We start from the raw sequence: 24,123 nt of genomic DNA, 5'->3' as shown, positions 1-24,123 counted from the left end.
CCATGACAGCCCAACTTGATCAAAGATGGAAGACACCTCTTCGAAAATGTCCTTTGCTTTCGTTGTGGTTTTAAGTGGGCGGCAAAATAGTATTTCATCCTTGAACTTGGCTTTATGCGCGTACCGAACGAACGCTAACAGTTGGGCACAATTTGCCACGTCAGTTGACTCATCCAATTGCATAGAAAATCCGCATGGAGATGCCTTGATTTCTGCCACCACCTGGTCACGAATATTGGTTGACATTTCTTAAATGCGCCTCTGAACTGTGTTGTTTGACAACGAAAGAGAATTGAGCTTCTTGGCGTTTTGTTCTCCCAGCATGAGACGTACGATATCCTTTGTGGCGGGAAGGATGAGGCTTTCACCGACGGTGTGAGGTTTTTTCTGTTCTGCAATTCGCAGTGCAATTCGCAGTCATGACGGCAGCCGAAACCTTGCCATGCATTGAGTAGGCTTCAGTGAAAAGCAGGTAACCCAGATAAATCCATCTTGGTTGAGTCCATCAAGAACAACTCTTGTGCAAAGTTCAATTTTCCAGCTTGTCAGAAGATGCAACTGGTGGGTTGTTTCCAGACCAAACAGGGTTCATACAAGAAGCGCCATACTGTTCGCAGCCAGAAAGCCATGATGCGGCACTTGACATTCACAAGTCCTTGGCCACCTTCAGCCACTGGTAAGTTCAGGATTTCCGGTCGCAGTCAATGCTTTCCAGACCAGAAGAAACAAGTGATGCATTTCTGTATGTTGTCCATGATGTATGCTGGTGTCTGTAGGGCAAGAACCTTGTACCATAACGTTGAGGTGACCAGAATGTTCCATCTTTTGGATTCTAAATCCATCTTTTGTCTGGGGGATAGAACACTGATACCATCCACCAATTGAGAAACCAGTTCTAAATCAACATCTTTTGCCTGGTAAAGTTTGAGAATAAAAGTTTTGCGTCGTTCTTAATTTCTACCGGGTTAGTCGTGACCGAGTTATCAGGACGTTTTAAAGCAGTGATTAGGGAATGAGGTGATTTGGATTCAGTCAAAGAAAAACCGGGCTGGGTTATCTAAGAGATGAAGGTGTTGAAAGCGTAATCTCGTTAACGCTCCTTGGGTATGGTTGGTGATTATACTATTGAGAAGAGACTTTTTCTCATGCAGTTTTAGTTTTCGTTGGGGGGGGGGGCAGGGTGGGTTTTTAGGTTGCTTTGAATCTGTAGAATTTCTTTCTGCAGTTTCGCTTTTATTCTGTGTTCTACTTGTGTATTTAAAGAGCAGAAATGTTGACAGAAATTTCGAATTTGGACCTTTGTGTTGTCCCACCATAACCGCTGGTTTTTAAATTGGGGCTTAGCACATACTAAATTGGACCATACACTTTGAAAGGCACTATTAAAAGAGGGGTTGTCTAATATGGAGATGTTAAGTTTCCAAAAAGAGTGGCAATTTGGAGACGACCCTATTCAGTAGCACGTGGTGATAAGGTGATGGTCTGAGAAACTAGATGGAGAAATTCTTGTGGTAGGTGGGAGGTTAATAAGGGGTGAGTTTATGTAAAATCTATCCAGCTGGGCGAGGGCCACCTGTTTGTTGACAACTTTACTCCAAGTAAACTGATGGGTGTTTGGATTTTGTATCTGCCAGATGTCTTGAAGACTAAAATCCCTTATTATGTCAGACACCATTCTGGCTGATCCGGGGTGAGGTTCTGCACCATTCCGATCACATGTGGGCTGAAGGGTGCAATTTAAGTCATCTCCCATTACAATGCACTTTTGCAAATCGAATTGCCTCGTGTAGAGTCGTAACCTTTTGAAGAAACTTCGGCGGTCTGTGCTCTTTGAAGGAGCAGAGACATTTATTAAAGTAAATTCAATATTATTATCAACAAAATCCAGGGAAGCAAGGTAACCTGGGATTATTTCCTGAAATGAAAGTTGGCGAGGGCAAAGTACGGACTAAGCAGAAAAGCAACGACTGCTGTGCGAGAGTTGGAATCGCTAAAATAGCCGGTCTTTTTCATCATTCTATTCCAAACATTGTGCAATGCTGGAGTAGAGTGGGTTTCTTGTAAAAAAAAAAAGCTACATCTAATTTCCGTTGTTTAATGAGGTTGACCACTTGGAGCATCCTAGACTGGCTTGCTCCACCATTTATGTTTAGGCTGCCAAAGATCACCATAGTGATGAAGAGGTGGCAAGCAAAGAAGTGCACGCAGGTCATCATTTCATTTCCATTTTAGCTTCAACAATGTGCTTTTTAAGCCTACTGCACTGTGGTTCGGTCACATTGATCTACCAACAGGAGGTCCATTTCATCATTTGAGAGTGACTCATACCGATTTGTCATTGACACTGTCACATAAGCCCAAAGTTGTTTCACTCACAGCCAAAACCACTTTTTTTCCTTTATGTGGGTGAAGTTCGTTCTGATCCGTTTTTCTTTTCCTTAATAAGGGAATAGTTGTAAACCCGTCCCAAACACTTGAGGTACTGTCCTCTGTGTCCGACGGGTCTGATATTCCGTTCTCTGAGACTGTAATAGGGTCGATGGTGCTAACAGGTGGGGCCGTATTAGACGGAGCAATAGTATCCTCGGATATTGGGAATGCAGTTTTCGGGCTGAAACGTTTTAAATGGCCGAAACCATTGCAGTTAAAACATTTCAGTGTTTCCGTCGACGCGTACACCTGGTACTCGTGTCCATCTATACGAAATTTAAAGACCACATTAACCACTTTATCGATGTTAGACGAGGGAAGCACAATGTATGCCTGTCGCCTGAAAGACATCACGTGTCGATCCTGCTCATTCTGACATCGCAAAGGTAACATTGTAATCTGAGAGACGACGGTCCCGAATCGAGATAATTCTTTTACTAGTGCTTCATTCCGGATAAAAGGTGGGACATTACTGAGTACAATTTTGGTACTAGTTGTGGCGAGAGGGGAGGCTAAGATGAAATAATCATTTTCAGTTGTTATTCCGGTCGATTCCGATGCAAAAACAACTACTCATTTATTCATGCGAGAAGCTGCGTGGACTTTTTCAAACCCAACAATATTACCAATGGCAGTAACAATGTCATCAACACTGACGTCGTTAGGAGGAACGAACACGACACCATTTTTCCTCGTCAAGGCCTCATAGGCTGCGTAGCGGGAACGTGTCGACATTCTTTGATTTCAACGAACGGAAGGGGAGGGGGTGAGGGAGGGAATGAGGGGAAGGGTCATATAACCGCTCTGACGTGTGTCTCGTAGGAGACGCGAAACAAAAAAACACACCCGTAATACAGGTAAACAGGAACGCACTCGATAACGGAGTAGGCTACTGGCTCAAAGCTTACCTATACCACAAGCTATGGGCTCTCTGTCTCTCTCTGTCCCAAAGAAGAAAAGGGGAAAGGTAAGGGAACGAAAAATATAAACACAAAACCGTTATGAACCACGCGGGGAAAAAAGGGTGGAGGTGAGTAACGAACGAACAGAGTGGGTGGGGGTGGGAAAGGAAGGGGATGGGGAAGGAAGGGGACGGGGAGTCGAGAAGTAGTGGGTGGGAGCGGAAAGCGGAGGCGAAAGAGAAAACAAAAAAGACCATGAAAATATTAAACAGGCAGGGGAGAGAATAACATTGGACTCACAACACAGAGCAGGAGCCTGCGGCAGGCATGACACCGCAGCCAGAAACAAAACCACCAGCAGGGGGGGGAGAGAGAGAGAGAGAGAGAGAGAGAGAGAGAGAGAGAGAGAGAGAGAGAGAGAGAGAGAGAGAGAGAGAGAGAGAGAGAGAGAGAGAGAGAGAGAGAGAGAGAGAGAGAGAGAGAGAGAGAGAGAGAGAGAGAGAGAGAGAGAGAGAGAGAGAGAGAAAGAGAGTGAGAGAGAGACAGTAGAGTGAGAGAGAGAGACAGTAGAGTGAGAGAGAGAGACAGTAGAGTGAGAGAGAGAGACAGTAGAGTGAGAGAGAGAGACAGTAGAGTGAGAGAGAGAGACAGTAGAGTGAGAGAGAGAGACAGTAGAGTGAGAGAGAGAGACAGTAGAGTGAGAGAGAGAGACAGTAGAGTGAGAGAGAGAGACAGTAGAGTGAGAGAGAGACAGTAGAGTGAGAGAGAGAGACAGTAGAGAGAGAGACAGTAGAGAGAGAGAGAGAGACAGGAGAGAGAGAGAGAGAGACAGAGAGACAGAGAGACAGAGAGACAGAGAGACAGAGAGACAGAGACACAGAGACACAGAGACACAGAGACAGAGAGACAGAGAGAGAGAGAGAGACAGAGAGAGAGACAGAGAGAGAGACAGAGAGACAGAGAGACAGAGAGACAGAGAGACAGAGAGACAGAGAGACAGAGAGACAGAGAGACAGAGAGACAGAGACAGAGACAGAGACAGAGACAGAGACAGAGACAGAGACAGAGACAGAGAGAGAGAGAGAGAGAGAGAGAGAGAGAGAGAGAGAGACACAGAGAGAGAGAGAGAGAGACACAGAGAGAGAGAGAGAGAGAGAGAGAGAGAGAGAGAGAGAGAGAGAGAGAGAGGCCGATTTGTTTGAGTCATCATTTGTTTGAGACAGAAATACATGTCAAATTGAGGTTTGCTCTCATGTGCCATTCAGGTGAATTAGAAAAAAAAATGAACAAAGTACTAAAAGTAATAAAATTCATAACGAAAGATTGCAATGAGTCAAGGCTCATATAAAATACGAATATCAGAAGATGAGTCGTTCACACATTTTGAGCATCAGGTAGACAATAATAGGTAGGTAGGAGGAACTTCTAGCTGCCCATTCCATGCTGTGACATCATGCTCACTAGTTCCACATGTGCATCCCCTGTGTTATATTTTTGCCTTTTAGAAAGGGAACAGGCAGGCCTCTCCAAAACAATCAGTGAAAATGATGTGGTGTCATTAAAAAAGAAAGTTAGTACATTGATTGTATAGGAGTGAGGCTGATTCAGTTGTTTTAAAGAATAAACGGCAAATGCAGACAAGACTTAGCATGATGAAAGGGGTCAGGTCTCACCTGGAAACCCCCACATGTGTCCCCCACCTGGGCTGATGTCTGACCGGGCGCTGCCATCACGTTCTGTGCGACCAAGACTTTCTAATGTCCGAGTTACTTGGCTGCCATAGTCTTCATCTCCACCACCACCCCGAAGCACTGCACATGAACCAGTGCCCATCCCAAGTCCATTCTCAAAATCAAAATCATCCAGGATTGGGGTCTCGCGAACGGGGGTACCATCAGCTGTATAATGATTGAGAGAAAAAAAAAAAACAAAGATGGAAAAGAACAGTTGATGATTTGAGTAAAGTAATGTCAACAAAGAGTATACGATATTATTAAAAAACAATGCACATCAGTTCCCACCCCTCCCCCCCCCCAAAAGTAAACTTCGTTAAGAATTAGGCAAAACCTGGTGTAGATTGTACGAAGAAATACCGTATTTTCCGGTGTATTAACTACACACCCATGTTTTTCACCATCAAAATAAATGAATATGTTGATAATTTTATTTTCTGATCTCGGTCGAAACACGTTTGTGTGGAACAAAGTGACGGAGGTATCAACATGCTTACTCCCACATCCGCTTTATTTCACCGAACAGTCTTATTCTCATTTTCAAGCTATTGAAGAGAGAGGAGAGGACACCAAGAAGTTTTTATTTCTCTTTCTTATTTCAAAAAAAATCTTACAAAGAGGATTATTTTTGTTCCGAGAAAAAGGAAGAAAAGGGATTTATACTGTTATCATGCATATTTATTGTGGATTTGTGGCCCTGAAAAGGGCTGTTTGCGTTTGATGAAGCTTTACAGCTCAACCCGAGGAAATCCTCGTTATTGCTTTCCTCATCGAAGATGACACGTAACTCCTTGTCTGAATCAGGGTAGAGCAAGTCCTCGTCACTGTCACCGTCATTTTCAGCCTCCTCCTCCTCCTCCTCATCCTCTCGATGAATGCCGGCAGTCTCCCAGTCAACATGATGCTCAGCCAACGTAGCGACGGGAGTAATGGTGAAAGTTCAACCAAGATGCATGTGGCCATTGCTCCTCGCAATCTGGGTCAAAAATCCTGGCAGGAAACACGTCACGAAACGTTGATTTTTTAACTGATGAAAACACCAAGTCTGGGAAATAGGAAAGTTCGTCTGTGGTGGATCCATTGAGGTGCAGCTCATGCTCCTCGAAACTGGGTCGAATACAAAGGCGTGCGAAGTAAGAAAGTTTGTCTGGTCGATGCGAGTACCCACGGGAAGCAAGTTAGGAACCGCTGATAGAAACGAGGGAACCAGGAAGAACGAAGAGAACCAAAAAGAACGAAGAGAACCGAGCACAGCACTGGTACTTCTTGAAGCCTCACCAACCCACATGGCTGCTCGCTGACGTGAGATTCTTCTTCTTCCTTTAAAATCCATTTCCTGCCCTCGTTTTCTAAAACTACTCGGGGTTGATTGGTTGTTCCTAGTTTTAAACCACGCCCCGTTATCCAGCATTTGCTTGCATTGCGGCGGCATGTATGGAACAAGCTTTGTGGATTAATTCTATCTGCATCAGATGTTCATGTGGAAAATGATGCATGTAAAAAGATCGTCACCACGATAAGTCCCTCGTCCATCCACCCCTTCTGCCACACACAAACAATGACGTCAGATGGAAACTTGTCTTTTTGGCAGTGTCTCCCTCTTGAACACGACATATGAGGGAAGCTCATTTGAGGTGGGTACTCTGTTATTGAACTCTTGCAATTGTGAATAATTCTAATTTTGATGTGAGACCAGGTGTTCTTCTCCTTATTCTTCTTTTGGTTTTAATGGCGTTTTCAGAGCTGGAACATTGAGCGTATGACGTCAGTGGAGCAGTTCCAAGATGGCGGCTCCCTTAGAAGTATGCACCAGGGAGGAGCAACGTTCTGTCATCCGTTTCTTGGGAAGTGAGGGTGTGAATCACAATGAAATCCATCGCACCATGAAGATGTAATATGGTGACGCATGTTTATCGCTGCAGCAAGTGTACGACTGGGACAGGAAGCTTAAAAGTGGATTCAAATATTTAAAAGTGGGAATCAAACTAAATGCATTCAAATATATATTTGTATTCAGTATGCAAAATTTAAATTAATTTATAAAGGTTCCACAGTTATCAAATCGAGGTAAAAAAAAGAGAAGAAATAACAGTGTTCTGGCAAAAAAAGCACAGAAGTTAGGGTAAAAAACAAAGGGCCAACAGGCTACATGGGATTACACCGAGTGTAAGGAGTCATCACACGATCATATACGATCTCAAACAAGGAGATGAGGCTATTTCACCTTATTGTATCATTGCTGTTTTGCCCTCTGAAGAAAATTTTTTGCTACAACTCTAAACATCAATCTTCTGAATGTTTTGCTAAAGTCGAAATAACCCAATCTCGATGAGGTTACCCAGCTAATATATCTTCTAATATAAAAAGCACATTCTAACCACTGACTGATATTCATATTCGGTACCTTCTGGGTAAAGTATATATATATATATATATATATATATATATATATATATGCACAAAAAAAAGATCAGGGCCTTCTGGGTGATGTAGAAAGCTGAAATTTTGTGTGCAGACGGACAGAAAAGCCGATACACTGGGAAAAACAGAACTGTCGGAAAGTGTCAGTGAATGAAAATATCTGAAACTTAGTGCGGCCTTGTCGTGCTCACTGCAGGTGAGTGACCCGAGACAATGGGGACAATGGGAGGTCGTGTTGCAACTGCTGATATTTTTGATGTACCTATGTATGAAGTACAGTTTGTTATTGCTTACAATGTGTGACCATACCCCACTAACATATATATATATATATATATATATATATATATATATATATATATATATATATATATATATATATATATATATATATATATATATATATATTTGTGGCTCTGTAAAGCCAACACTCCGAGGCAATGGCATCAAATATATGGCAATCTCAAGACAGTTATCTCATTAGTATTCGAGTAGTTGGCCCTTTCCACATGTCGAGTGGGTACATGGGACAAGATGCGTTGCGTAGGGCTTTTAGATCGGTCTTCAACCCCTTATTCTTTCATTTCTTTCACTTAATTTTATATACCTTTGTTTCAGACATGAACCCTGCCATGCATGCAAAAACACCACAGGTCAGAGAGTGATGTCATGAAGATATGCTGTAGCATCCCTGTTCAAATGTCATGCTATAAACCAACCGATGCCTCACCTCTGACCATCAACATGCTCATCACAACACTGCAACTCTCACCATAATTCCCACAACCCCTCCAAGAATCCCCACAACAACCAATGCTTGGACTCCTTGCCACAATCACCTCATCCACTTCAGTCTCCTCACTACAAATCGCCTCAACCACTCCCAATGCTTCAACACCTTCACCACAAATGCCACAGTGCTTCTTCTATCTCATAACAACTGGTATAAACCGCCCCAAACACAGTTAGCTCCCTGGATGCTCACCACAGTCTCTGAGGGTGCCAGGGGAATGAAGGCCATTACGAGCTGGGATATTTTGGTGTGTAACTTGAAGGGAAAATATGTGCTGGGGCTCGTTCAATGACGTCTGAGTAGCCCTGGCGTTCCGCTAAATAACAACGCTTGAACGGAGTTCAGCACATGTTCATGGCTGGAGAGTGATCCCGAAGAACCACGGCTAATGTTAATTACAGAGCTGTGTCGCTTGGCCAGGCTGGAACATAACTGAAGCCATTTTCGGCTCTGGAGCCTGGTAGGGCATGGCTCTGCTCTAATGAGGGAGCTTGGAAACACCTACAGGGTCTTTTGATCCACTTTCTGGCCCCTCATACACTCCGGGCTCCATAAAAGAGAGCAAATCAAGCTCAGTCTCTCTTTCGTCCAGAGCCTACACCAAGCCGAGCGTCATCCGGGCTGAGAGAGCAGCGCAACTGAGCGAAGCAAGCAGGCGTCGTTGCCAGGTCATTGGCGCTCAGCTTTGAAGGCATTCCACAGTCATTAGCCAAACATTTACACACTTCTCACACATGCCCCATTTAGCTTTTCTCTCACAAATCTTTTCTCCATCTGTGCCTCATTCCTAAAAGAGCATTACCGATTCACACCTTTCACATATTTACACCTCCCACTTAAAAAATGTAGACAGCCCAGTTTTCTTCCCTCCTCCCCCTTCCTAATCAATTGGGTTGTGTATATCCGTTGACTGCACCAGGTACAATGACATCACCTGCACCTCAACTGCTTCTCTTCTCTCTGGGCTAACTATAATTTCCTCGTGTGTGTGTGTGTGTGTGTGTGTGTGTGTGTGTGTGTGTGTGTGTGTGTGTTTATGTGTGTGATCGTGCCTGCAACGTGTAACGTAGTGGCTGAAACCCGAATCCTATCCAGCTTCCTCCTGATGACTCCATCTTTGCTCTTTACTTCTTTGGGTTCATTCTAGGTCTTCTGTTTCATGATGTTTGTACCATATCCTGATGTTGTGTGGACTGTGCTTCCCTGCTGATGGACCCCTGGTAGCTTGTACATGTTTCTGTGTTTGAGCCTGGGGCACAACTGCTGAAATATATCTGTCCAGGTTCTTCCTGACATCTTTGTTCTTTGTTCTTTCACATTTCTTTCTAATTTTTATTTTATTATCATTTCTTTTATTTTTTTTTTATAATTCTCTTTATTCATTCAAATTCTTGCTTTTTCTTCTCTTTCATCTCTATATTCTCGCTTCCATTATCTATCTCTCCAACAAGAAGTGAATTATTGCAGAATTTTTTTTTTCTGTAAGGCTCACTTGGCTGCACCTGGATGGGTCTGAGGGTTGTGGAGTAGCAGCTGAAACCCAAATCCTGTCCAGGTTCCTCCTGATGACTCCATCTTTGCTCTTTACTTCTTCGGGTTCCTTTTTGGTCTTCCATTTCATGAGTTAAGATTGTAGAAATTTTTCGGGTTAACTCTGCACTGTCACACTTATAAATAACTATGTTCTTATGCTGCACCCAATAATTCCTTGCTTTCCCCTGCTGTACATTTTGTGAATAAACCCTATTACTGTGCCACATAGTTTTCCTTGCCTTGCTGTAATAGATTGCTTGTTATAAATCTACCCAGCTCATTTTGTCTTTTCCTCCATTAGTCCAGCGTGGTCCACACAGTTTAGCTGGGAAGTTCTACCCAACAATCTGTTTTGTTAGCCGGTGCGTACTTGGCGGCTCCGCTCGGCTGCACCTGATACGCAAAGTTTAACACAAGTACACATTGAGGGCATGTGACCCTAATTGACCGGCCATCCACAGGTAAGGTATCAAGCGAAGTTGTGTAACCCTGCCCGGATTGGCCATGCCAATCGGCATTTATGGTTGCCTAGCAACCTGCCGGTGCACTCTGCCCGGCGGTCTCAGGAACGGTTGTTCAAGAGGGACCCGAGCGCTTCCCATTGTGGCAAACCTCGAAACCGAGTCCGCAGCAATATATATATATATATATATATATATATATATATATATATATATATATATATATATATATATATATATATATATATATATATATATATATATATCATAAAAGGAGCCGTGTCTGTCTGTCTGTTTATTTGTCATGTCATAACTTGGGTTGAGGATGGATATTAAGGAATTTCAATAAATCCAATGTCAGTGGATTCATGGAACTCCCAGGAAGGATCATGATGCAAATAAAAACAAAAATATATATACATCAAAACATGTGGAGTGTGACAAGCACTCCCCCGATTTCCATTGGACATAGTCCTACACCAAAGCATTACCTCCAACCCAGAGGCATAAGCCCGCCGACTCTGTCAAACAGACAAAGTTTGCCTGGTCAAAATCAGTCAAACATCAAATTGAGCCGCCTATCCAGATTCCAGACTATGTCCAATGGAGATCGGGGGAGTGCTCGTCACACTCCACATGATTCGATTTACGCGCCCATCACATCACTTGCCTTCTGGTTGCATGGTATGCCTTCGCGGGAATAATCGTCTGGGTGGCAGACAGATGGTTGTTCTGTGTGGATTATGTGTTTTTACCATGTGAGACTATCCACAACGATAGGATGTGTGTCTGACTTATAAAGGACGAATGTGATCATCATTGGTTAGATATTTATCGGTATGCCATCCTGATGAGGCCAAATAAGCCCCAAATCTGGATAGGTGGCTCCGTTTGATGTTTAGTGATGTTGACCAGGTAATCTTTCTCTGTTTGACAGAGATGCTGGGCCGCTGATATATCTATATAGCATATATATATATATATATATATATATATATATATATATATATATATATATATATATATATATATATATATATATATATATATATATATATATATATATATATATATATATATATATATATATGGAGCATGGTGTTGGCGCAGTGGTTAGGGCAGCGGCTTGGGATCCAAAAGGTCCTGAGTTCAAGACCCGTTGGGCCACTGAATTAATACACCAGGGGGTTGACTCAGCCTGTCATCCTTCCGAGGTCGGCTAAATGAGTACCAGTATACTGGGCCGGTGTATACCCCGTTTAAAATCGGTGCACCATATCCCTGTGTCGTAAGAGGAGACCAGGGTTGCGTAAACGAAGTATCTCTCTTATCTTTCTGTCAATAGAAGAACGTATCTCTTAAAGAGAACGTATCTCTTTAAGAGAACGTATCTCTTAAACGAAGAAAAATTACAAAATTTAAGCTCCAGAATCGAACTTCAAACCAGTTCCAACTCCTGGAAAGTGTTCATTTGTCCAATTTGGAGATATTTGACATGTCACGTGACTCCGGGAGGTGTATGTTTAATATGATGGTTCGGTGATTGCCAATTGCGTGCCAAGGGAGCCGTTTCTTGTCAACTGTTTCATTGGAGTGCTTAAGCCAGTGCTCTTCAGTATTCGCACTGTCACTGAATATTGTATGTAGATCGTCTTGAACAAAGTTCAGGGCGACTCACCTGCATTGCTTTTGTTTTGTTCTATGGTGCAACAGGTGGTGGTTGCCTCGTTGAAAATGTGAAATTTTATTTTCCACAACGTTTCACGTTTTTGGCGATGTAATACGACCCATCACTTTGGCACAGATAATACAAGTAAAAATTAAACATTTCACCGTTAAAACTTTCTTCAAACGTTTCGTGCAGTGTGTGGTGAAGCCACTTGGCGCGTTCTTCAACTTTAATTTGCGATACAGCGGTTCTACACTGGAGGGAGGAAGGCAAAATAAATTATATGATCACAATGAGAAAAAAGTCTTTTCAGTTCTGAAGAAAGGAATCCCAACATCACGGCAGGAAAGCCAAGAGGTACGCATGCACACTCTGTGTAGCCTGGATTAAAATCCAAACCCAGCTCTAAAATGTCCTCCCGGTGTTTCACAGGCCAGGTGATTCATCACTGTGTGTATCATCTCTCAGATGGACGATAAAGTTGGTGTCATATCTGCCGGAATCCCTCACCACTCTCCCTCCTTTCCCTATCCCTTCTCTCTCACCGCTATTCCTCTTTCACCTCTTTCATCTCTCTCTCTCTCTCTCTCTCTCTCTCTCTCTCTCTCTCTCTCTCTCTCTCTCTCTCTCTCTCTCTCTCTCTCAAACCCTCCTCCCAGCCCCCTCCTTTCCTCCATGTTGAGGGGACTGTACCATGTACGAATCAGATTTGGAGCCGACCAGTGGGGTGCAAAGGTCACTGTATGTTTGAGCTTTTGGTTTTGAATGCTTCCGCCCCAGGTCTTAAAGTGTGTGTGTGTGTGTGTGTGTGTGTGTGTGTGTGTGTGTGTGTGTGTGTGTGTGTGTGTGTCGATTGGTATCTACATATGTGGGTTTCAGAATGTGGAATGGAGTCCTCCCATGGTGGCCTCAAAGTATGCACCTTCATTTCAGTAAGGGGTCACGATTCATGGACCAAGCTGTGAAGTCACTGATTGGCTCTCTTCAGGATCGTCACTGAGCCCCGGATAGCTTCCAACTGTAGTTCAGTTGTCATATTATTCCCAGGGATGGTTTTTAGCTCACCTTTAAAGTAGTTCTGGGGAACATAGAGGATGGCACGTCATCAATCTGCCCACAAATACTTGCAACTTCTTCTCAGAAACGATGCAAACAATTTCACCGCAAAACAACACATGGCCAACGAAGGCAGGTACCCTGAAAATTTGTTCAAGTTGATCCATATACAGTAATCAGTGACAGTGCGAATATTGTGGCTTAAGCACTCCAACGAAACGGTTGATAAGAAACGGCTCCCTTGGCACACAATTGGAACCGTCATATTAAACATGCATCTCCCAGAGATTCTCAAAATGTCAAATATGTCCGAAATGGACAAATGAACACTTTTCTAGGAGTCGAAGCTGCTTGTAAGTTCTATTCTGGAGTTTAAATTTTGTAATTCTCCTTAATTTAGGAGATGCTTGTGGTGATCGTATGTGCGGAAATGAAATAAAGCCACAAACGGTGACCTCTCCGGATGTTTATAAGCATTGCAATGTATCCAGCGATTTCATAGCTATGATGAACAGGCATTCGATAATATGAGTGACGAAAGTGAAAAAAACAAAAAACTTTATTGTTAATAAATCGTTGCGACCTGTTCTAAGTCGAGGCATGGTTGAGTAGGCCCAAAAAACATGGTGACTTCAGACCCTAGCGAGGTTACCCAGGAAACGCCTTAAGACCCCAGAGAGTGAGATGGCCAAGGATCGCCTGATGAATGATATAATTAAATACGGCCGTTAATTATCTTCAAAAGGGGTGTTTTAATTAACCCAAAAACCCAATTTTCACTCTTGCACTTCCTTGGAGTTTTCTTTGTATGCATGCAAAGTTTCAGGCTGGTCGGTTTTATAGTTTTGGAGTTATGGAGGAGACACACACACACACGATGACATTTATTTGTACATATATACATATATATATATATATATATATATATATATATATATATATATATATATATATATATATATATATATATATATATATATATATATATATATATATATGTACGTCAATGAGAAGGTTATTGTTTGATTCAGTTTTGGATAGCAGGTCTTTTTAAACAGTGCCAGCTTGGACTGAGTGGGTTCTGTTTGGTCTGGAATTCATGCATTGTGATGATTGCAAGCACCTTGGTAAGACCATGAGTCGTTTTGTCACATTCTGTCCATGGGCTTCCCAGCTGCACTATAGTGAAGTCCCTTTGGACGACAACCGTCTCAAAGAGCACCAGAATGTGTTCCGCAATGACAACACAAACCAGTCAGTTGTTCGACCAAGCATAGTCATTTGTGCATCAGAAACCAAGCATAAGGAGTGACAACAAGACATTGGAAGCAATTGACAGAACATCGAAGAGGAAACCGAATACTTTTTTTTCGAAAAAAGTGTATTCAATCTTCCTCTTTCGGCTTGCTCCCGTTAGGGGTCGCCACAGCGGACCAACCGTCTCCATTTCGCTCTATCCTCCACATCTTCCATTGACACTCCAACAACCCGCATGTCCGCCCTCACCGCATCCATGAACCTCTTCTTTGGCCTTCCTCTTCTCCTCCTGCCTGGCGGCTCCATCTTCAACATCCTTCTCCCGATATACTCCGTTTCCCTCCTGTGCACATGTCCAAACCATCTCAATCTCGCCTCTCTCACTTTGTCTCCAAACCGTCCTACCTGCGCTGTCCCTCTAATACACTCATTTCTTATCCTATCCATCCTCGTCACTCCCAACGAGAATCGCAGCATCTTTAACTCTGCCACCTCCAGCTCTGCTTCCTGTCTTTTTGTTAGCGCCACCGCCTCCAAACCATACAACATAGCTGGTCTCACTACCGTCTTGTATACTTTCCCCTTCACTCTTGCAGCTACCCTTCTGTCACAAATCACTCCTGCAACTCTTCTCCACCCACTCCATCCTGCCTGCACTCTCTTTTTCACTTCTCTCCCACACTCTCCGTTACTTTGGACAGTTGATCCCAAGTATTTAAACCAATCCACCTTCCCCACCTCAACTCCTTGCAACTGCACCATACCACCACCCTCCCTCTCATTTACGCACATGTACTCCGTCTTACTCCTACTGACTAACATTCCCCTTCTCTCCAGTGCGTACCTCCACCTCTCAAGGCTCGATTCAGCCTGCTCCCTACTCTCCCTACAGATCATGATGTCATCCGCGAACATCATGGTCCATGGAGACTCCAGTCTGATCTCGTCCGTCAACCTGTCCATCACCATTACAAACAGGAAAGGGCTCAGAGTCGATCCTCGGTGCAATCCCACTTTAACCTTAAACCGGTCCGTCATTCCTACCACACACCTCACCGCTGTCACACTGTCCTCATACATATCCTGCACGATCCTCACATACTTCTCCAACACTCCCGACTTCCTCATACAATACCACAACTCCTCTCTTGGCACCCTATCATAAGCTTTCTCTAAATCCACAAACACACAATGTAACTCTTTCTGGCCTTCCCTATACTTCTCCATCAACATTCTCAAAGCAAACATCGCATCAGTGGTGCTCTTTCCTGGCATAAACCCATATTGCTGCTCACAGATCGTCACCTCTCTTCTCAACCGAGCTTCCACTACTCTTTCCCACAACTTCATGGTGTGGCTTAACAACTTTATCCCTCTGTAATTTCCACAGCTCTGCACATCACCCTTATTCTTGAAAATCGGAACCAGTACACTTAATCTCCACTCCTCCGGCATCCTCTCACTTTCCAAGACTTTATTAAACAATCTGGTTAACAACCCCACTGCCATCTCTCCTAAGCACTTCCATGCCTCCACTGGTATACCATCTGGGCCAACCGCCTTTCCACTTTTCATCTTCTTCATAGCAGTCCTCACTTCATCCTTACTGATCCACCCCACTTCCAGATTCACTATCTCCACCTCTTCCAACCTTCTCTCTCTCTCATTTTCTTCATTCATCAGCTCCTCAAAGTACTCCATCCACCTTCTCAACACACTCTCCTCGCTCGTCAGCACATTCCCATTTGCGTCCTTTATCACCCTAACCTGCAGCACATCCTTCCCAGCTCGGTCCCTCTGTCTTGCCAATCGGTATAAATCCTTTTCCCCTTCTTTTGTATCCAGCTTCTCATACAGCTCGTCATATGCCTTTTCCTTGGCCTTTGCCACCTCTCTTTTTGCTTTTCGACGCCACTCCTTGTACTCCTGCTGATTTTCTTCATCCCTCTGACTATCCCACTTCTTTTTCGCCAACCCCTTCTTCCTTATACTTTCCTGTACTTCCTCATTCCACCACCAAGTCTCCTTATCTTCCTTCCTCTGTCCAGATGTCACACCAAGTACCTTCCTAGCTATCTCCCTCACAACTTCTGCTGTCGTTGCCCAATCATCCCACCCATCTTTACCACCATCCAACGCCTGTCTCACCTCCTCCCTAAATTTCACGCAACAGTCTTCCTCCTTCAGCTTCCACCATCTGGTCCTTGGTTCAGCCCTCACTCTCTTCCTCAACCTCACCTCTAAAGTCATCCTACAGACCACCAATCGATGCTGTCGAGCTACACTCTCCCCTGCCACAACCTTACAGTCACTAATCTCTTTCAGGTTGCATCTCCTACTTAAGATGTAATCCATCTGTGTGCACTTTCCTCCACTCTTGTATGTCACCCTGTGTTCCTCCTTCTTCTTGAAATACGTGTTTACCACTGCCATTTCCATTCTTTTTGCAAACTCTACCACCATTTGCCCTTCCACATTTCTCTTGTTGAGACCGTACCTCCCCATCACCTCCTCATCCTCTTTATTCCCTTCCCCAACATGTCCATTGAAATCTGCTCCAATCACCACTCTCATCCTTGGATACACTCTCCACCACTTCATCTAACTCACTCCAGAAATCTTCTTTATATTCCATCTCACACCCCATATGTGGGGCATATGCACTGATGACATTCATCATCACCCCTTCAATTTCCAACTTCACACTCATCACTCGGTCAGACACCCTCCTCACCTCCAATACCCTCTTGACATGATCTTCCTTCAGGATTATCCCGACACCATTTCTCCTCCCATCCACACCATGGTAGAACAGTTTGAAACCACCTCCAATGTTCCGAGCCTTACTCCCCATCCACTTGGTCTCTTGTACACACAGTATGTCCACCTTTCTTCTCTCCATCATATCAGCCAACTCTCGCCCTTTGCCAGTCATCGTCCCAACATTCAGAGTTCCAACTCTCACCTCCACACTTCTACCCTTCCCCCTCTCCCACTGCCTCCGGACTCGCCTTCCCCGTCTCCTTCTCCTCCTTCGCCCAGCAGTAGCACAATTTCCACTGGTACCCTGCTGACCACCGGTACCGGTGGCGGTCGTTGATAACCCGGGCCTCGACCGATCCGGTATGGAAATTCGTTTTGTTGTCCGCATAATGATTTGGCATAGGTTTTTACGCCGGATGCCCTTCCTGACGCAACCCTGGTCGCCTCTTACGACACACAGGGATATGGTACACCTATTCTAACCGGGGCATACACCTGGCCCAGTACAACTGGTGCTCATTTCGCCGACCTCGGAAGGATGGCAGGCTGAGTCAACCCCCTGGTGTTTTCGACTTGGTTTATATATATATTTATATTTATATAAATATATATATATATATATATATATACATATATATACATATATATATATATATATACACATACATATATATATATATATATATATATATATATATATATATATACACATTATATATATATATATATACATATACATACATATATTAATTCAGTGTCCCAACGGGGCTTGAACTCAGGACCTCTTGGGTCCCAAGGCACTGCCCTTACCACTGCGCCAACACCAGAAAAAAGTGTATTCAATGAGGGACACTTACTGAACAGGAAAGGTCATACATAGACCACTGCCAAGCAACCCTGTCATCAATATGAGCAATTGTGAGCATGTGGCACGTAATTGTGGAGCTAACGAATACAAAAGTGGCATTGGGATGATGCATTGGAAATTCGTGCAGTGAGGAAAGTAGTATTTGCACACACTTTTCTCATTATTACTTTTTGTTACATGATGTCCGATGAAGTCAGGGTGGTCTGCTCAAAAGGCATCAATAGCTTTCAATAACAGACATGATTCACCAAGAGCTGGCTTCTCCTCCAGGGTATAATGCTCATGCAAGAGTTGTCACACACAAATCATGAAAAAAACATGCAGAAGAAGTTATGAACTAACCGAGCTTTCGACAATAAAAACAGGACCGCACGTCCTCAAGCTCACCTGGATCAGGAGCAATGGTCACTCAAACCCCCTGCAGACCACCACACACCATGATTTTTTTTTAATGCCTTGAACACACTGGAACATCATGAGTGATGAAGATTGTGGTTAAGTTTCATTGAAATTGTGTGTGTAGTTTCGGAGAAGACAGAAAATGCTGATTTCTGAGGGTCGCTCTACCTCCACCCCCTTCCCTGTAGACCTTTTTAATGAGCGCAGATTTTGATTTGGTCGATACGCTTTGGTACTTCAAGGGTGATGAAGGTTGTGGTCAAGTTTCTTCGAAATTGAGTGTTTGGTTCAAGCGATAATGACTAAAGTGTTTACAGACTCAATGACTGATTAATACCTGCAGACACTGCTCAATCGCATAAGTTCACCTGACTGAAGTCCAGGTGAGCTGAAAACGAGGCAACCAATAAAGCCACAGACCCTCGGGAAAGTAACTTCCCAGAGTATTGTGGGAGACGGTGATGTCATCGAGTAGCGTCACTTTTATCTTTGTAATAAGCACGGCACTTTGAGGAGAAATCTCCTCCACTCCCCAAACTCCTTCCCCCACCACCAATGGATCCAAATGTGAGGGGTTTACCTGGACTCTATCCTGCAAATGCTGAGCATTAAGCGAGGAAGCAGCATGTACCATTTTTAAAATCTTTACTTTGACTCTGACAAGGTCAGAATTAAGACACAGACCTACCACACTCGAAGTGGATACTCACACCACAATTTCACGAGTGGTAATTACCACTATCCAGTGACTAGTGAAGGAATTGGGAATTTAACCAGGGAACTCGTCTTCCTTTGGTCAACACACCATATGGTATTTCATGTCTGCCAACAGTCCATGCCAATACTCATGTCACCAGCTTTACATCCATCTGACAGTCAGCGCACTTTTTGATGCAACCGCCATACCTGTAAAGTACTGTTGCAACAGTTTATAGTCAAGTCAATAATTAAACCCAGAATTGACATCTCAATGGAAAGTAAACCATTTACTGCAATACATTGTCAGACATTATTTGTGTACTTGTATTATTCCTCGTGGTTTTTCCTATTGGTGTGGATTCCACAGGAAGGAAAAAAGTGTGGAAGGGAGGGAAGAGAGGATTAGTGGAGGGGGAGGGATGGTTCCAAATTGGGATGGTGCATGGACACCAGTTTCTATCTATGATTCTTCCATTTTTTTTTTGCGAAAGGAGGGCACAGTGGCAGGGTAGCATCATTGGCTGAGGGCGTGGCTGTGCCACTGATGCAATTCCCTCTCTAGGTTAGGGCAGGAATATGGAATTTGGCCAGGTGCAGGCGATAGCTTGCCAATTCTTAGCAAAGGACACTGGGATCTTTAAAGTCCACCAACTAATGCCGGCAGACAGATCACCCAGTCCAAGGTGTATCTAATGGATGCCAAACACATCAATGAATTGCCCCGACTGCAAAACACCAGGCCGACAGTTTATGGCTGGGCCAAGATTTGAGCTCAGGCTCGACAGCTCAGAAGCAAGTATGTATATATCTATGCTAACCTGCCAGCCACAGCTTCACATTTGGAGATTTCAATTATTTTGAGAACTCAAGTCTCTTGGGTATCAAAATGGGAAAGGTGTAGGCACCAGTCCAAATGGAAGTACACCATCAAGGTGTGAAGAAGACCTTATAAGTTGTCCAAAGTTTGGATTTGGCAAGAAAGGATATGTCACGGTGGATGCCCAGTCAGCTGCTGACTTTGAAGGCCAACTCTGATATTTAGGTTACCCCAGAGATTGTGGTTGATGGTGAGGCCCAAAGGTTTGAAGGACTTAACCCCTTCAAGAAGTTTATCAAGGAAGTAGAAGGAAGGATTTGCCAGGTGGTTCTTCTGGAGAGACAGAGACAGAGTGAGAGTGTGAGATTAATCAGCATTTAAGTCATATTTTAAGCGTTGGACCAGCTCCTAATTCATCCATATCTGCAGAGAGGGCTTCTGTCTGGATTTCTGGAGGATGAAGGACGTGGCAGAGGATGCAGTTGTCAGTCAAAAGATAAGAAGTCATTTTCAGAAAATCAGAAAGATCGTTGATCAAGATGATGAACACGAACGGGCTCAGGACAATGCCACCTTGGGGCACTCCAGCCTTGACGGGGAGAGATGAGAGGAGAGGGTCCCATTGAAAGCCACTTGATGACTCTGATAATGGAGGGAGTCAACAAAGCCATGAGATGAGGTGGCCATGAATTCAACAGGCTGAAAGTCTGGAGAGCAAGGCAGGATACAACACTGTAAGCAAATGCATGAGATATCTTGAGAGATGGAAATAGGTCCAAAACATCTTCACCTTGTGGCAATTAGTCTGAAACATCTTCACATTTTGTTTGGATGATTTCTTTTAATGGTTTGTCGGTTGGAATCCTTTCACTCGTCCTTGTACCTGAATAGCCTTTGGGTATTCAAGATGTTCTCAGAACAGGATAAAAGTTCAAGAGATGCTCATGCATTTTTTCAATATACAGTATAAGGATGTATAATGAGAGCTGTCAAAACCAAGTGGATAAAAGCACAACATTTCAATGGCCTGTACAAACAAGCCTGAATATTCGGCTGCCTTCCTTAATAAGTGTCACTTTTCCAATGATCAGAGCACCATTTATATAAGAGATCAATTTGGAGCACTGCTTCACAATGAATCGCTCCCCAATCACCCATACATGTGTTGATCAAATACATAAACACCATAACATCCAAGATCAAAACAGCAAGTCGAAATAACAAAATGAAACTGGAAGGGCACTCGGTGGAGCGCATATACCTCCACGAGGCTGAACAGATTTCTGTTTGCCTAATTTTTTTATATCCATGGTCGAGGCTCGTGGAAGAGCGAGTACACTGAACGGATCATGGTTTTTGATTGGCGACGATCTGAGATGGTGGTGAAGAGCTGTCATGAAGACCTGGAGGGAAGAATTAAATTGAAAAGGAGGTGGAAGTTGGTTCCACAGGCATGAAAAAGAAGAACAAATGAGTGGAGGTGAGCAGTGATCCTGGATTTAGGTATTTTCACCAGAAGGGGGTTGATGGTGGACCATGTGAGCCCTGCAGAAACTTGGGGGAAACAAAGCATGGAAAGAGCAGAGTGTGCAAGACTAGAAATGAGGCTGAAGAAGACAGAGAGACCACCAACCTGTCTTTGATGCTGAAGTGATAGACCCACAGACTCATCTTCAGCGCAGGAGATTCCAATGATCTTGAAGGCCTTTGGTTCCATGTCGTCAAGCTGAACAAGATGTGAGGCAGGGGAGCCAGCCCAAAGGGGATTTGCTGCGCTCCATCAAGCTGTGGATGAAGGCCTTGTAGGTAGATAGGAGTTCAAGTGTGCCAAGGAAGGACTTTTTACGATAGAGTATACCCAATCGGCAGCTGGCTTTGGAGGCCAACTTTGAAATGTGCTTTTCCCAAGCAAAATTGACCCGTCGACGGTGATGAAGTGATAGGCCTACAGAATCAGCTTCATTGCAGGAGACTCCAATGGTGCACACTTCAAATCAGGAGTTCCATAACCCTGCCATAAGTTACTATGTCCACACTATCACACAAAACCACATAATTATACAGAAACCAATGGTGAGTTCACATCGCTAGTACATTACCTCAATTCCAGCAGCACATACCACTTAATCCACTGTGTTCCATCCGAGACACTGGGAATTATGGCAGCAAGCAAGATCCAGCACTTTCCTGCAGAGGCTGATCAACTACCCACTGATGTCATCATGGAGAGTCATGAACCCGAGTGCTGGAGCCAGGCCATAGGGGTATCCAATTGACTACAATGCTCACCACAAATGAAGGAACTATTCTTTAAGATTTTTTTGGGAATAGTGGATCCTCATTTGAAGCATGCAAGACTGTGCATATCTGTAATGTTCGGTGGCATGAGGACAAATGAAGGCAAAAATCCATGGTGTATTGGCTTTCTGCATGTAGAAGTCCCCAGTGAACGAACAGGATTCTTATTTCACAAAGTATCAGGAAAGCCAGCAGGCACAGCACACAGGATCGGGAAAGATCCTCGCAAGCCAAAAATATAATGGATGTGAATACGGAATCAATTGCACCATGCGGAAGAGTGTTGAAGTTGCCGTGCCAAATGATTAATGTTTCTCCACTTCACACGACCAACACCTTGGTTGCACAGCAACACGAGGAGGAGATAGTTATTGAGCAGATGATCAACAATCCTGGTGTGCTTATGGTTGAATCCTCCTTTCACGCACTGCTCCGGCATGTGACCAGAAGACAGTCGCGAAGAGGATAAAATCCAATCAAAGTTCCAGGGCGAAGACAAAAAAGGCTAAGGAAGTCTGTAAGCCCACAAATGAAATGCCATCCGAGACTAGGTTTGTTCCCTCCTGTTTGTTGCAAATTTGGTGGAACAGTAATTAGTGCAATTTATGGTTGGCTATGCTTTTACCTTTTCATCTCTAAATACTGGATCGCAACAGCTCTCAACTCACGTCCATCATTTACAGGTTATACTGTATTGAGTATTATGATGGGGAAGTTCATATTGAAATTATTTTGCTGATGATATGTTATTACGTTTTATATGTGTTTGCTCATAAATTAACCTTAACCATGAAAGTGCAAAACAATTCAAAATGAGACGGCAGACAAAGATAGACGAGTGGAAGAGCGGATGGACATCTTTGTGGCAGGTGAGGAAAATACATGATGGTTATGATTAATTCAGCAAGTTGTTCACTGTAAACAATCTATTATTAAAGCAACGAGTTGAGGAGGGTATTGTTAAGGTGCAAGCCTTTAAGTGATGCCTTATTAAAAGTGTGCAATGTTGGCTACCGGTCAATCATGGGAGTATAATGAAGATAGAGGAACATGAAAATTTAGGAAATGCACGAGCCTTCTCCACACCGTAATTGGGTTCGAGAGAAAGTTGGGCATCATTGTCAAATCAGCCAAATCACTCCTCACAAAACAACATATAGATTTCTTTTGAGTCTTAAACATATTTTTCCCTTAAAGCATCACGAGTGTTTCAGAGCAATTTCACAGGGAAGATATGGCTGTAATTCAATAAATATTTTGGGGCAATTCAAGAAATTTTTCGCCGAAGGAGAGGGGTATTGTATTTGTGTCCGTTTGTTTGTGTTTGTCCGCACAGAACTTTTGTGTTTTTCTCCGCAACCGCTTGGAAGATTAAAGAGGAAATTTTCACCATCGGTACGACTACTCATGGAGAATGATTTCATGATAATTATGACGTCAAAGCTCACGAGGTGTGGCGGCCGTGTTGGAAAAACGGAAAAGATTTGGACCTCTATCTCTGAAACCGCACCGAGGAAAAAATTTAAACTTGGCACGTGGCAAGTACTCCTCATGCGGAATAAGTGTGATGTTTTTTTATAATATCATAGGTGCCTTCATTATGATGTCATCATTGCATATATGTAGAACGCTACATCTGATCAGGATGAAAGTTTTTGAGGGTCATCCGGGGATAAAATGGTCCACAGAAGAAAAAAAAATGATGACATCATCAGTCACGTGATTTGGCAGCCATATTGTTTTTCAAAAAAAAAAATCTTCAAAAATCTTCTCTGAAGTGCGTGAACAGATCGAGGTGAGACTTTACACATATGACCGCCTATCCATGAGGAACAAAAGGTTCACACATACGACATCATAGGTCACATGGTTTGGCAGCCATCTTGGATTTACCCAAAACCAATTTTTTTTTAATCTTCTTCCCCAGAACAGCTGGTCAGATCAAGGGGATACGTCACAGAAATGTTCCCCAAGCCTGTGTGTACAAGTTTGTTGTGGAATAATTCAGAGGTCACATTGTTTGG

General features: G+C 43.5%; 1 protein-coding gene across 5 annotated transcripts in view; it reads right to left on the bottom strand.

Moving 5' to 3' along the window:
* The window catches only part of LOC147012574 (astrotactin-2-like), a 954,475-nt gene that overhangs the window by 729,325 nt on the left and 201,027 nt on the right, over window positions 1-24,123 (bottom strand). For 2 of the 5 annotated variants that reach the window (XM_085853556.1, XM_085853558.1), the window contains exon 4: window positions 5,006-5,230. The exons of 1 other annotated variant lie outside the window; for it this stretch is intronic. In XM_085853556.1, coding sequence (XP_085709682.1) covers window positions 5,006-5,230 — 225 coding nt within the window. The remainder of the gene's footprint in view (window positions 1-5,005; window positions 5,231-24,123) is intronic. 2 more of the 5 variants (XM_085853557.1, XM_085853559.1) reach the window with 1 other exon arrangement.

Source organism: Eptatretus burgeri, chromosome 14 (assembly GCF_056783735.1).
Source record: "Eptatretus burgeri isolate ZD-2024b chromosome 14, Ebu_testis_v1, whole genome shotgun sequence".
NCBI lineage: Eukaryota > Metazoa > Chordata > Myxini > Myxiniformes > Myxinidae > Eptatretus > Eptatretus burgeri.
The sequence above is the reverse complement of the archived record's forward strand: the minus strand, read 5'-3'. Positions and strand labels throughout refer to the sequence as shown.